Source organism: Periophthalmus magnuspinnatus, chromosome 24 (genome assembly GCF_009829125.3).
Source record: "Periophthalmus magnuspinnatus isolate fPerMag1 chromosome 24, fPerMag1.2.pri, whole genome shotgun sequence".
Lineage (NCBI taxonomy): Eukaryota > Metazoa > Chordata > Actinopteri > Gobiiformes > Gobiidae > Periophthalmus > Periophthalmus magnuspinnatus.
Window position 1 is genome coordinate 6037377 of NC_047149.1, and position 13877 is coordinate 6051253.

Consider the following 13877-nt stretch of genomic DNA (forward strand, 5'->3'; position numbering starts at 1 on the left):
ATGTGTCACCATGATTAGTCAGGGTTTCTGCCCAGATGAACAGACAATATTGCTTTGTGTATTGGGAAAGGGCAATATGTTGGTGGCAATATTAGTATCGGGAAAGCTTCCCCAGTCTCTGTGTGTCCATTCTCAGACTGTCCCCAGAGAAATTTAACTGTAGGTTTACGTCATCAAAAAAGGACAGCACATTATATCTGTAATAAAAAGTTTTGTACAAAACTATAACTTTGCTTTAATTTATGGGCCTTGCTATAATTTATCTGCTAATGTCGGTTGTCGCCCACAACAGCAAGACTCACAATACAAGGTGGATGATGTGACAACATTAGACAAACAAACCCGCACATGCCCTTGTACATTTAAACACACTATTAAAGCAGAAATTGTATATGAAAAGGACATACAGGTTTTGTCCTTTGTGATGTGTCACAATCTATTTTAGTAACTGTGAAAAGCGTTATATGAGATTATACAAACAAGTCCCTCAAAATGCAACTTTGAGTAAGATAATGTTGAGGTAATGTCATTATAACATGGATAAAAACTCACTTTAAGTTCTGTGGCAAATTCAAATATTTACAATTAAATATCATAATTCATAAAGCAATGCAACTGCAACTTGTGCACATTACATTCAGTACTCTTTGCCATCGGCCTAGGACAGACCCCAATAAAAACACTTGTAATGTTCTTACCCACATCCTCAAACAGGTTAGGCTTACTGCCCTTGTCCCACTTGGTGAAGCGGTGAGATCGTCCTGGCCTGGAGGGGAGCACAAAGCGGTCCACTGGGGTCCCGTCCAGCAGTATGGAGGACTCCCAGCCCGCTCTCAGACTCTTGTCCACAGGTGCAGGCTTCTTCTGAGGCTTGTCCGCTGCAAAACAACAGTCTGGGTCATTTCACAAAGGAGGGAGGGAGATTAATGGATGGACAGATGTTAGAGATGTCAATATATAGGTCCTGTCGCAATACCCACAGTACACACTTCAATGAAGTGTACTTTTTCTGAAAGTCCAAGGGCATGAGTGCACAAGCACAGAGGTGAAAAGAGAGAAATGGGACAGTCCGCATTTCATGTGACTCGAGTAGTGACCAATTCTTCCCACTGTGTCCAGTTAGCTCGCAGCTAAGTTGCTAATAAATTGCTATTAGCATAAGAGCTGAGCTGTTTTAAACAACAAGTGTGCAAGTATGAGTATTGGGACAGGCCCATATATTATGTTTTTTTTTTTTTTTCCATATTCGGTGTATTCGGATAAAGATTTAGGTCCTTCTAAATCTGAGCCTTTTTTCAGTATCGATAGCTGCTTAAAAACAATCTAGTTTCAATACTAATTTTAGTATCAATTACTAATAATAATAATAATAATGTATAGCATTTATATAGCACCTTAAATTCCCATTTTCCTTTCATATTTAAACTGTTAAAGCTACACTAGCATCAAATAAGTCCAATATAGGCATCCACAGCACATTTTACAGAAGTAAAACAGGTTTTGCACATTAGCATTTCAGACTACTGTTCACACCCCGAGGTCTCCATTTCAAGGCAAATACACTTGATTTATTATACTTGGCAAAAACTCCAGTTGGCGTTGGTCAAATATAAACTTACAAGAGAGGCAGCGCTTGAAAAATGTGAACTCATCTTCAGCTCACATAAATAAATGGGGGTCTGGTTTGACATTCAAAGTTTAGTATTGAACAAACGAAAACAGCTCTGTTTTGGATATCTGCATGTGTTTGAAAGATTGTTTGTAGCTTAAAGATGATATATTGTGCTTTCTCTGTAGTTACAATCTTTGGGTCTTTATTTTAAATTTTGGACATTTTAAGTCACAATACTGAATGTTAGCGATCTGAATAAGGGTTGTGCAATTTAACAAAAATATATATTACAATATACTAGGAGCCAGATCATGATTTAGATTTTATCATTTGATTTTATCTGAGTATCTTTTATACAGCCTTTAGGTGACTAAAGCTAAAGCTATCTGTTGTTTCTGAAAGTTTACACTTCACTGTGATTGGTTAAATCTATCTGTCACTCACTCAGAGCATGATGGAAGCTGATCGATAGGAGGAGTGTGTGATGGGAAATGTGTTTTTACCATAGAGTTGCATTAAACAAAAATCATGGAATCACATATCACAAAAATATTGTCACAGGGACGACATCACAATTAGATTTTTTTCACCGGCTTCTCTGAATTGAGATCTACACAATATCAGTCTGGAATGCCTCTCATTAAAAAAAAAAAATACTGGGAAAAGACAGAATGCAGAGACAAATATTTGAATCTGGTTGGTCAAAGCAACACAACAGTGGAACGAGCTGAGAAACCAAACTTGTTAAATCCAGTTGAGAGAAAAGCCCAAACATCTTTCCCTCCACAAATGCACAAATCGCTTCCCTCTGCACATTTTTTACAAACAATATATTCCTGTGAGTTGGTGAAATCACAACGCTTTCACAAACCCTTTGGTACATTGTTAATATTCACCATGTATTCATTTTCAGACTTATACATTGCTTTAGAAGAAGTGAAACTGGGGTGGACTGCACAAGCTCAGCCAATCAAACCTCTGAATGTTTTCAGCACTTACTTCTGGGTAGACGAGAAATAAAAATACTTTATTATTAGCTGCAGACAGTATGCAGTGGTTTCACTTTGTCACGCTGCTGCTTTTACAATATACTCTCAAACTTCCTACTGTTAAAAGACTGAGGCACTAAACCTCCAGGATGAATTTAACAAACCCAAAATTATCCTTTTAGCTTCTAGCAAGAAACTATTTAACAGCCCAGCATGACAACCATTAGAACATGCAATTACATACACATAAGCACTGTCATTATCACCTAATGATGCTCTCACTGAAGAACAAGCTCAAATTGTCTGATGCCATGAACACACTCTGCTCCAGTACTTTACAGACCTGTAGTCTCAGTCTGAACACTGCTGTTATCTCCCCTAGTTCAGATGGACATGAGTGAAGTGGATTAGCCAATAAAAAACACTACGTAACAAATACAAGTATAGCTTATGAAAGAATAAAGAGAAAAGAAAAAACATAGGGCATTTCTGCAAATCAACAAGTCAATGAGGGAAGCATCAAACTCTGTGCAGTCTGAGGAGAGTAACAGTCCTCAGGGTGAAGGCTCACACTTTGTAAAATCACTCAGGTTGTAATTATTTTTCCTTTACAAACAAATAAATATCCTGTCTCCATAAGGTCTATGTGTAAAAAACCTGCTAATCCAGGGCCTTCTATAGATCTACGTTTCTCTGTTGTCTAATAGGACAACAAGGAATCTGAACCTAGGAGACAAGGTGTAACCGGTCCTTACACAGCTGCTGTGTCTAAAAAGCTTCAGAAAATTTTCAGACAACATGAAATCCCAGTCTATGTCAAACCTCCAAAACATTTTAAGAGAGAAACTGGTTCATCCAAAAAAAACAAAAAACAAAACAGAGCCACAAACAAAGAAATGTGGTCTACTCCATTCAGTGTAAGACTGCAGTGAGCGGTGCATGGGAGAAACTAAACACTCTGTAAGATGTACGTACGTATGTATGTAAGATGAATGTATCAACATCGTCGAGAGAGCAGCTCGGGACCCCAATCTGCCGTGCATCTCCATCTCAAAGCCACTAACTATTCCTTAGAAGAAACTGAGGTACAAATCTTAGCCAAAGAAAATAAATGGTTTGAGAGGGGAGTTAAAAAGACAATTTTGTGAGGAAAGACAATCCATCTTTGAACAGGAATGGGGGCCTTAGACATCATTGATCTCCTATTGATAACCATCCTCAGACACATACCCATTGAACAGAATCCTCCCTTTATAATGAATCCTTGATTTTAACAAGTAAATATCAAATTACAAAATCATAGTTTTTCAAAATCACTCAGCGCTTCTGTAGTTACAAATAAAATCTTTAATTGATCCAGTAATATCAGCAGTATTTCTCATCTGACCTATCTCAACAACCCGTTCAAAAAACCCTGTCCTTGTTTATGTATGATTTTCTTGCTAAAACATAGTGTCAATGGTGCAGTATTAAGCGGCTGAGCATATCTGTGTTTCTTTAGTGTAGCCCCATTGACACCAGGCTGGCTGTACTTCAGTCCAGAGCCTCCTGGTTCCACTCAGCTTCATCCTGGTGTGACGTTGCAGAGATGTGCCTGACTTGAGATCTGCATTCTGGAAACATCTCTCCAACAAACACACGCTCTTGTGATTAACCCCAATCCTCCACAGTGCAGCACATGGCCCACTGCTCTCCAAGAACTATCTGTGGGAGACACATAAGCTCCTATGTAATGTGTTACACAGGCTGGAACCACTTTTGGACCCTTATTCTATCTGCTGCTACACTGAGAGATGAACTAGGCCAAGATCTGCATTGAGTTAAGGTTAAGGTACACTTTATTGTCTCTGTAGGGAAGTTTGTCCTCTGCATTTAACTTCAATGCTGCTGGGTAGTAATGTCTCAACTCAATTTCGATACTACGGAATAGACTCAATACCAATTACGATACCAAAATGATAAAACAAACACTCTTTCTTTAGACAACAGAACGCAATTTTCAACATCAAATCATAGTACTTTCTTTTATATTACCATATGGCTTTATATCTGTATAATCCCTCAGTGTCCAGTAGGTTCAGAGTGGTCCATGGGTGTGTACTAGTCTGTCTTATCCTTGCTCTGATACAGCTCAAGATCATTCCAAAGATATTCAGGAAAGGTTCATTTCTGACAAGTGAATGTGACTTTTTTAGTATCGATACTTGCTAAAATGAGTTCTAGTTCTAGTACAATATTGTGTTTCAAAATGTCCAAATTATAAAATAATCATTATTTTAAAAAAAATCATAACTAATCCTGTGATAATAAAACTATCATAAACAAAAACTATGAGAAAAACTAAGATTTTTTGTTGACTTAAGCCCAATAATAAAATCTAAACACAAAATAAAAGTGACAAGTGGAGACCAGATAGAGTTTCACTTTTTAGCCCCAGAGTCTCAAACCAGACCACAAACAAACTCAATGTCCAAGAAGCATGTCCAAAAGGCAATGCAGTACAATTTGTTGTAGTTATTTGCTGGTTGATTAAAACTATTATGACCACTACATGGCATCAAAAGGTGGAACAGAGCATTTTGAGATTTGGAGATGTAGACAGACTAATAATAAAGGATTACTGAAACATGTGTGAATGAAATGAAACACAACTCCGGCTATGTTTTTGAGGAGGTAACAACATTTTAACATGGCTTTAAGAATCCATTTTGTGTAATATAGGACCTTAAATACGAAGCTGAAAAGCTAAGGCACTCAAAAATACAAAATAAGTAAGTACAGAATGAGTGTTTTGTTTCATTCCCACATTTTTGAGTAATCCTTTATTATTAGTCTGTCTACATCTCCAATGCTCAAAATACTCTGTTCCACCTTGATGTCATGAAGGTTTATGGACTGTATGTATGGATAAAAAAAATATGAAGAAGCTTTATAAATAACCTACTAGAGACCTTATTAGGTGGGAGCACATGTTTTATATTTCACGAGGAAAGCAGACAATATGCAGGATAACTCAGGGCACAAATGGAGTGAAACAAAACACCACTACAGGAATGGAGGAGGAAATAACTTTATAAACTGGTTAAAAACTAAACCTTGCCTAGTTTGAGCATAAGACTTTCATTATGCAAAACTGAATTTTTAAAGCAATGCCATGATGTTAACTGCAGCAAAAAGTACTTGAAGTAGTTTCATTTACACATTGTCCCATTCCGAATATAAAGAAGTACTTAAAGAGCCTGTACCTGAGTTTTTTCCCTCTTTGCCTTGCCTCAAATAGCCTATACTGATATATTGTATAAGCAGCTCTTGAGGTCTTGAGGTTGGGCTTTGTATTGTCCGATAGTCAGGAAGTGCGTGTTAGCATGCTAGATGTTGTTAGCATTACCCTCACAGCAAAACTCCACTCTGGTCTGAGTTGTGAAAAGTGCTCATGGTAAATGATCACATTTTTATATAGCACTTTTCCACCTTCAAGGCACTCAAAGCACTTTACATCAAGGAGCGCTTGATGTAAAGCAACCTCACCGTGCTTTATGTCAAGTAACCACTCACACATTCACACACACCAGTGTATGCAGACACTGGGGTAGAGGTGGGTGTTACGGCTCCAGGCCTCCAGCTCCTCCTACAGTCATATGTGTTGTCCCTCTTGCTGTACACAAGCTTTGAACCAACAGTCCACTCCTGTGATTGGAGAATTGCCCGCAAACTGGCACCTGATTGGCTCCTGGGCCCTGTGTTGATTGGTGCAACGCACTACAGCGTGCCCACTCCTGGGCCTTCACCTGCAGCTGCCACACCTGAAAAGGACCCTGCCCCTGCCACTCTTGGTTGCTGGGTTCTGTCAGTGAGCATGATGCTGCCTTTGTTCTGTGACTCTCGTGTATTTTTTGTGCCTTTGTAAATTGAGACAGTTGTGGCTTCGACTTGGTTCTGAGACTGGTTTGTGTTTTTGTAATTTGTTTGCTTTTGCTTTGTTAGCTGGATTACTTTAAGTTATACCTTGAACTACTTTGTTAAGAGCCTCTTTATGTTAGTTTTTACTTTAAAATTCATTTTTAATAAATTATAAGTTTAGTTTTACAATTTTCCGTCTTGTTTGTTACTTCCCCTGTCCCTAGTTGAGCAGGGTTGTAACAGTGGGTTAAGCGTTTTGTCCAAGGACACACCGACAGCATCCATTTGTGGGACCTAGAATTGCATCACCAACCTATGGGTCAGTGAATATAACCGCTCTACCAATGATGTTTGTCAAGAGCAGGATTCAAACCTTCAGATCAGTAGACAAATGCTCTACCAACTGAGCTACTAGCACTTATGAACTTGTCACAGTCAATAATTCGGCTGCTCAGATTTCACAAGGCAAGTGAGAATAAATAAAGAGAATAAAGCATAATGAAACATAATGAAACATAATGAAACATAATGAAACATAATGTCCTTCAACAGGCTTGTTTGATGTTGGTGTGGTTTTGAGGGATCAGCACATATACCAGGATCATTTGGTTTCTCAATACTTGTGATTATAATCATAGTAATTAACACAGAAATTAAAGCATTTCAATTAAATTTCAATTCCAAAAAAGTAACCCTATAAATGTAAAGTGATTTTTTGATCTGGCTGTTTATATCCCATTAACTAATTTAGAAAGTTTCAACTATGAGGATTGGTAGATACAGATAAAGTAATTTTTCACAATAAATTCACAAATTCTCACAATAATCGTGACCAAATGCTTTTCAGTGTTCACAAATGTATAAGGAGATGAGAGAGACAGTCAAATTGAGTTAAGTGTGGAAAGTATTAACTATCTGAGGAATGCAAGTGCAAACCCAGAGGCTGGAGTGTCATGTTATGCCATAAATCTGCCCCAGAATCAATTTGAAACCTAGGAAAAGCTATAAATTAGGCTTGTTGAATCTGAGAGCAAATGTAGCACTGATCATCACAGCACAGACATATTAAACTGTTTGATTTTAATACCACCGATACATGACTGCACATTAGAATCTGGTCATGTTACAGTGTTTTCAATAGGGCCTATTTTAGGTTATTTCTATAGTACACTGAACTTTATGAAAAACATTTTTAAACCAAATAAAGATGAAAAATGTGCCTACTAAAGGTTTCTACATAGAGATATTTAGAACTAGTATTATTGATAAAAATCACAAACTGTTTATTCATATTCATTAGTTTAATACATGTTTGAGAGTCGAGAGCCCAGATGATGGCTAGCAGTTATTAAAGGGCCAATTTTACACTATTTTCTGATCTATATTATAATGTTCTTTTCTCATCAAAAACATAGCCGGAGTAGTGTTTTGTTTCATTCACACATGTTTAACACACAAACCCTGCATATATAGCATATAGAGAGTTCTTGTCTTAAACAGAAAACACTCTGTTCCACCTGAGATGTCATGTGGTAATACAGGAAGTGCTCCACTGTGTTTTTACTCCATACATCTTCACAAGAATCATGTGGATATTTTCAGCCCTGAAATTCCAAATCTCTACTGAACAGAAGGTAAAAGGAGCTTGAAAACTACCACTAAATGAAACCATAATTAATAAAATATTACCCAAACGTGTGTGAATGAATCAAAACACAACTCCAGGTCTGTTTTTGAGAATGTAACAGTATTATAACATGGATCACAAGAATACATTTTGTGTAAGATAGGACATTTAGAGTAGTCAGTGATTATTTTAATAGTGGACTTTTCACGATGATTCCAGTTAATCTCTTGCAGCCTCATTTTCAAGCCTCAATAAATGACATTCATTGCATCAGAAATTGGCAGTCAGAAGGCACACATGTTGTACTGAGTCCACAACCAATCCACAACAACCAAAGCTAGCTTGTCCTTTTCAGACCACAGATATGTGACCATACATAGAGCACATGTCTCAGTCTGTAGCCACACACACACATGCAGATGCCTCACAGGTGATGGGGCTAAAGGTTTCTTGTAAAGTGCCTCTCCACCTGCACTCTGGACTTTTACAAGAGACTCCTCTGAACTCTGGGCTCTCACAGCGCACATGTGACCGCACCTTCACCCGGAGCAAGCCACTGGACTGTGCTCCACTGATACTCAAGCCCACTGCATCTCTCTACTGCCTCTGTCCACTGCTCCTGTCCACTGTTCTTGTCCTCTGCCCCTGTCCACTTGTCCACTGCCCCTGTCCTCTGTCCCTGTCCATTTCCCCTGTCCACTGCCCGGGTCAGTAGTTCAGACCAGTCACAGAGCAGTATTGTGGTTTGGACAGAATCCAAAAAGTGAAGTGATCAAACAAACCAAACCAAGCATGTCAACACAAACAGATGTATTTAGTGGACAGGGAAGATGTGCTTTTCTCTCAACTGGATTTAACTAAAGGTTGATTGTTCCGCTGTTGTGATGCTTTGACCAATCACACTCATCATGATGTTCCAATCAATCGAATGTAAGCCAGGTTACCTATCCAAAATCACAAATTTAATATTCATCACAATCCAAATGTCTGAATGATTACATGTATTTTGTCATTTAGTCCACATTTTAGAAATACAGAATACATGTTTATGGATTCATGTTTCTCATTGGGAGCCTGATTGATAAAATATCAAACAATCATAAGAATATCAACATTTACTGACTATTTCCTATTCTCTATTATCACCATCTGAAGGTTTTCCCACCGGTCCTTAGTCCTTGTTTAGATCTTTTATTGCATCAATATAGTTTGTCATAACAGCTGTGAGTTTACAGGTCTTGGCTTTTAGACCTTGAAGAATGTGAGTTGAAAAGCCTCACTGCAGCCTACGTGAGTGAATGGTAAAACCTGATTATATAGGCAGCAGTGATCGTGTCCATCAATCCCTCAGCGTGGACAGGGTCTTTTATAAGACATGTTAGGGCTGTGTTTAAGAGGTCACGCTCAAACAAAAGCACCACTTACAGACATTTTAGAGCTGCTCATTTGAACTATTACAAGCTGTCAGCTTTGGTTTGCACTTGTATTGGCTGTTTTATTACATACAATTTGGCACATTTTTGACTAATGTGTACCACATTTCTGAGGCAAATGAGGTATGAGATAAGTCATATATAAATCTACAAGGTAATTTTGAAATGTCATTGTTTTGAATGTTTAATGTATAATTAATTAGAATGACCTGTTTATCAACTATAAGTAACTGTCTAAAATCTGGAAACATGCAAATTCTGCCATGAGCATTAGTTTCGTTAGCGGGAGTACGTTGATTGTGCTGTGATAGCGCTCTGGGGGGAATGTATTAACATGGAACATGTTAATATGTTCTTTTCAGTGAATATAGCATTTTCAAAACAAAAAGGTAGCTAAAAGGTACCATGGAGCTCTAAATATGTTATGTGTTAGCAGTAAGGGCTGCAATAAGTTAATCAATTAATCACAAATAAACGATTATTGAAAGTTATTATTATTATTAAAGCCAAGACCTATAAACTCACAGCTGTTATTATTAATAGTCAACTAGTTCAGTAATTGAATAATCGATTATGCTGATTTATACATAGGCTCCAAAACATACCATGAGCTGAGAGAAGAGTTGTTATGACTGAGACAGATCAGAAATTACAAACAAATGACACAGGAAATGTTTGTGTCTCTTCTGTCTGTAGATATGTTCCACCAAGATGTCCTCAAGCGGCTTCACTTCAGCTTTATCTGTGTACAATTTAGGAAAAATTGTACAGTCATGAAATCTGAACAACTAATCAATTAATCGAAAGAATAATCACTAGTTTAACTGATTAACAAAATAATTGTTTGTTGCAGCCCTAGTGAGCAGTTAATACGCCAGAGAAGTAGAATACCTCCTCTTTAAAGTCCTTTGGCATTTGTGCTATACTCAACCAAGATAATGTCACAATAATTGTATGGCCCTAGTTGAATACGACCAAAAGTGGAAGCACAATGGCTAGTTGTGAGACTCCTGAGTCACCTGGCCCTTTCTGTGTATAGTTTGCATGTTCTCCCTGTGTCTGGGTGGGTTTCATACTTTCCGATTTCCCCCATCTACACAAAACAAGCACCACAGGTCAAATCCTACAGCTAAGGTGGTCCAGACCAAAACAAGGTCGAGTGCAGAGAACAAATGTCCCTATGGGGAGGTTTAAGTATCTTAAACCTTTAACATAAGGTTGTATGGAAACAAAACACCAATAACATGGTTAAAATAATAACCTGAACTGATTACTGGCCATATCCCATATTTACAATGGAACAATACATTGAATAATTAGGTGGTGAATGGCCAGTATTTTTATAGAAAGTGACACGTAAAGGTGAGCAAATGGGTCTTAATGTACACATGTTTAAACAGTGCATAATGAGGTGTCAAGAACAGAGCTGGAGGAGAGCAAACATAGATCACTTCTCCACTGGTGGCCCTGTACTCCTGTGTGAGAGACTGACAGAAGGCTCATTCACACTGTAGATTTTTCCCTATAGTGTGTGGATGCAGAGCGGCAGGTGTGCTCTGTGTTTACACTATATACAGTGACATCATAACCACCGGGACTGGACTGCCAGCTCTGACAGGCTGCAGGAGAGAGGGCAAAGGGACGAGGGAGAAAGATACTGAGAGAGGAGGAGGGCGGGGGGTAGAGAGAGAGAGAGAGGAGACAGAGAAAGAGGGACGGAGGAAGAGCAGGAGAAAGGGTGAGAGAGAAAGGAAGACAGGGTGAGGGAGGGAGAGAAAAAGTTAGAGAGAAAGAGGGAGAGAGTATAAAGGGATGGAGGGAGAGAGAAAGAGAGAGGGGTGAAAAGAAAGAGGAGGTGACAGAGAGGGAGGGTGAGGTGAGGTGAAAGATGAGGAGAGGAGGGGAGAGAGTAAGAGAGAGATGGAAAGAGAGAGAAAGAGGGAGGAAGAGCGAGAAACAGGAAGGGATGGGTGAAATGAAAGAAGAGGAGCGAAGGGGAGAGAGTGAGAGAGAGGACAAAGAGAGTAAGGGGAGAGACAGTGAGAGAAAGAGAAAGAGTGAGCAAGATGAAAGATGAGGAGGCTGGAGAGCGAGAAGACTGGGTGAAACCGTTTCAGGTGATTAAACCCAATGGAAAATGTTGGTGTTGGGGTTAAAGGCCTCCATGGGGGGAGGGCTGGAGTTAGTTTTGTCTCATAATGGGCGCTGTAGAGGAGGGATGCAGGGATATTCAAAATGTCAACTTCCATATGTATTTACTGTTGAATTGTGGGTAGTGTTACAGCCTAGTGATCATGGCCATGCTTCAAAAGATGAAGACTAAAAAGTATTAGATGCTTGTTTTGTACAGAGTTTGTACAGAATGCACATTTTAAACACATGTAGCACGTTTTAAACAGACATAGAGACTCAAATGTGAACTTCTAAACTAATAGAAGAATCCCATGCATTTCAGAACATGTTTGTAGAGGTCTAAAGTACAGGGTTAGCAACTTTTGTATAAAATAAGACAGGGTATTTTACAGAGGAAACAAAAGCGATTTGTGGTCTTTTGATCTTGATTTAATTGTGATTAATGAAGCTGTCTTAGTATTAAGTACTGAGTTAAGAAAGTAAACCACCATTTTGTAAGTATAAGCTAAAATCTTTTTACTAACAATTACTTCTACCACAGAAGCTACACCCATTGTAAGTTCTTAAATCCCTCATGTGGAAACAACTAGCTTAAATGCTTTAACCACAATAATGAAAATTCTTTCGAACAGAACTGGTGAATAGTAGAATGCAGGCAGACGGTTGCAACATCATTTGCCTTATAGTTTATAGAAGGGCTGGCAGATATTTTTTTCCTCACATTGATTATTGAGTGTTATTAAAGCTAATAAAATGTCCATCCATCCATCCATCCATTTTCTTCCGCTTATCCGGGGCCGAGTCGCGGGGGCAGCAGTCTAAGCAGGGACTCCCAGACTTCCCTCACCCCGGACACGTCCTCCAGCTCTTCCGGTGGGACCCCAAGGCGTTCCCAGGCCAGCCGAGAGACATAGTCCCTCCAGCGTGTCCTGGGTCTTCCCCGGGGCCTCCTCCCGGTGGGACATGCCCAGAACACCTCCCTAGGGAGGCGTCCAGGAGGCATCCTGAGCAGATGCCCGAGCCACCTCAGCTGGTTCCTCTCAACGTGTAGGAGCAGCGGCTCTACTCCGAGCTCCTCCCGTGTGACCGAGCTCCTCACCCTATCCCTAAGGGTGCGCCCGGCCACTCTGCGGAGGAAACCCATTTCAGCCGCTTGTATCCGCGATCTTGTCCTTTCGGTCATTACCCAAAGCTCATGACCATAGGTGAGGGTAGGAACGTAGATTGACCGGTAAATCGAGAGCTTCGCCTTCCGGCTCAGCTCCTTCTTTACCACAACGGACCGATACAGCGACCGCATCACTGCAGACGCTGCACCGATCCGCCTGTCAATCTCACGCTCCATCCTTCCCTCACTCGTGAACAAGACCCTGAGATACTTGAACTCCTCCACTTGGGGCAGAGACTCACCACCCACCCGGAGAGAGCAAACCACCTTTTTCCGGTCGAGAACCATGGCCTCGGATTTGGAGGAGCTGATTCTCATCCCAGCCGCTTCACACTCGGCTGCAAACCGCCCCAGTGCCTGCTGCAGGTCCTGGCTCGAAGAAGCCATCAGGACAACATCATCTGCAAACAGCAGAGATGAAATCCTGTGGTTCCCAAACCAGGCCCCCTCCGGCCCCTGGCTGCGCCTAGAAATTCTGTCCATAAATATAATGAACAGAACCGGTGACAAAGGGCAGCCCTGGCGGAGTCCAACATGCACTGGGAACAGGTCTGACTTACTGCCGGCAATGCGAACACAGCTCCTGCTCCGGTCATACAGGGACCGGACAGCCCTTAGCAAAGAGCCCCGGACCCCATACTCCCAGAGCACCCCCCAAAGGACACCACGAGGGACACGGTCGAATGCCTTCTCCAGATCCACAAAACACATGTGGACTGGTTGGGCATACTCCCATGAACCCTCGAGGACCCGATGGAGAGTATAGAGCTGGTCCAGTGTTCCACGACCAGGACGAAAACCACACTGCTCCTCCTGAATCCGAGGTTCGACTATCGGTCGGATTCTCCTCTCCAGCACCCTGGAATAGACCTTACCGGGAAGGCTGAGGAGTGTGATTCCCCTGTAATTGGAACACACCCTCCGGTCCCCCTTCTTATACAGAGGGACCACCACCCCGGTCTGCCATTCCACAGGTACTGTCCCCGACCGCCACGCGATGTTGCAGAGACGTGTC

The 13877-nt window shown here is 40.5% G+C and overlaps 1 protein-coding gene across 2 annotated transcripts in view; it reads right to left on the minus strand.

The window, feature by feature from the left end:
* fndc1 (fibronectin type III domain containing 1) overlaps positions 1-13877 on the minus strand; it is an 88123-nt gene that overhangs the window by 67440 nt on the left and 6806 nt on the right. Inside the window, exon 2 of one of the 2 annotated variants that reach the window (XM_055232289.1) lies at positions 699-878. The exons of the other annotated variant lie outside the window; for it this stretch is intronic. Within the exon in view, the coding sequence (XP_055088264.1) occupies positions 699-878 (180 nt within the window). The remainder of the gene's footprint in view (positions 1-698; positions 879-13877) is intronic. 2 annotated transcript variants of the gene reach the window in all.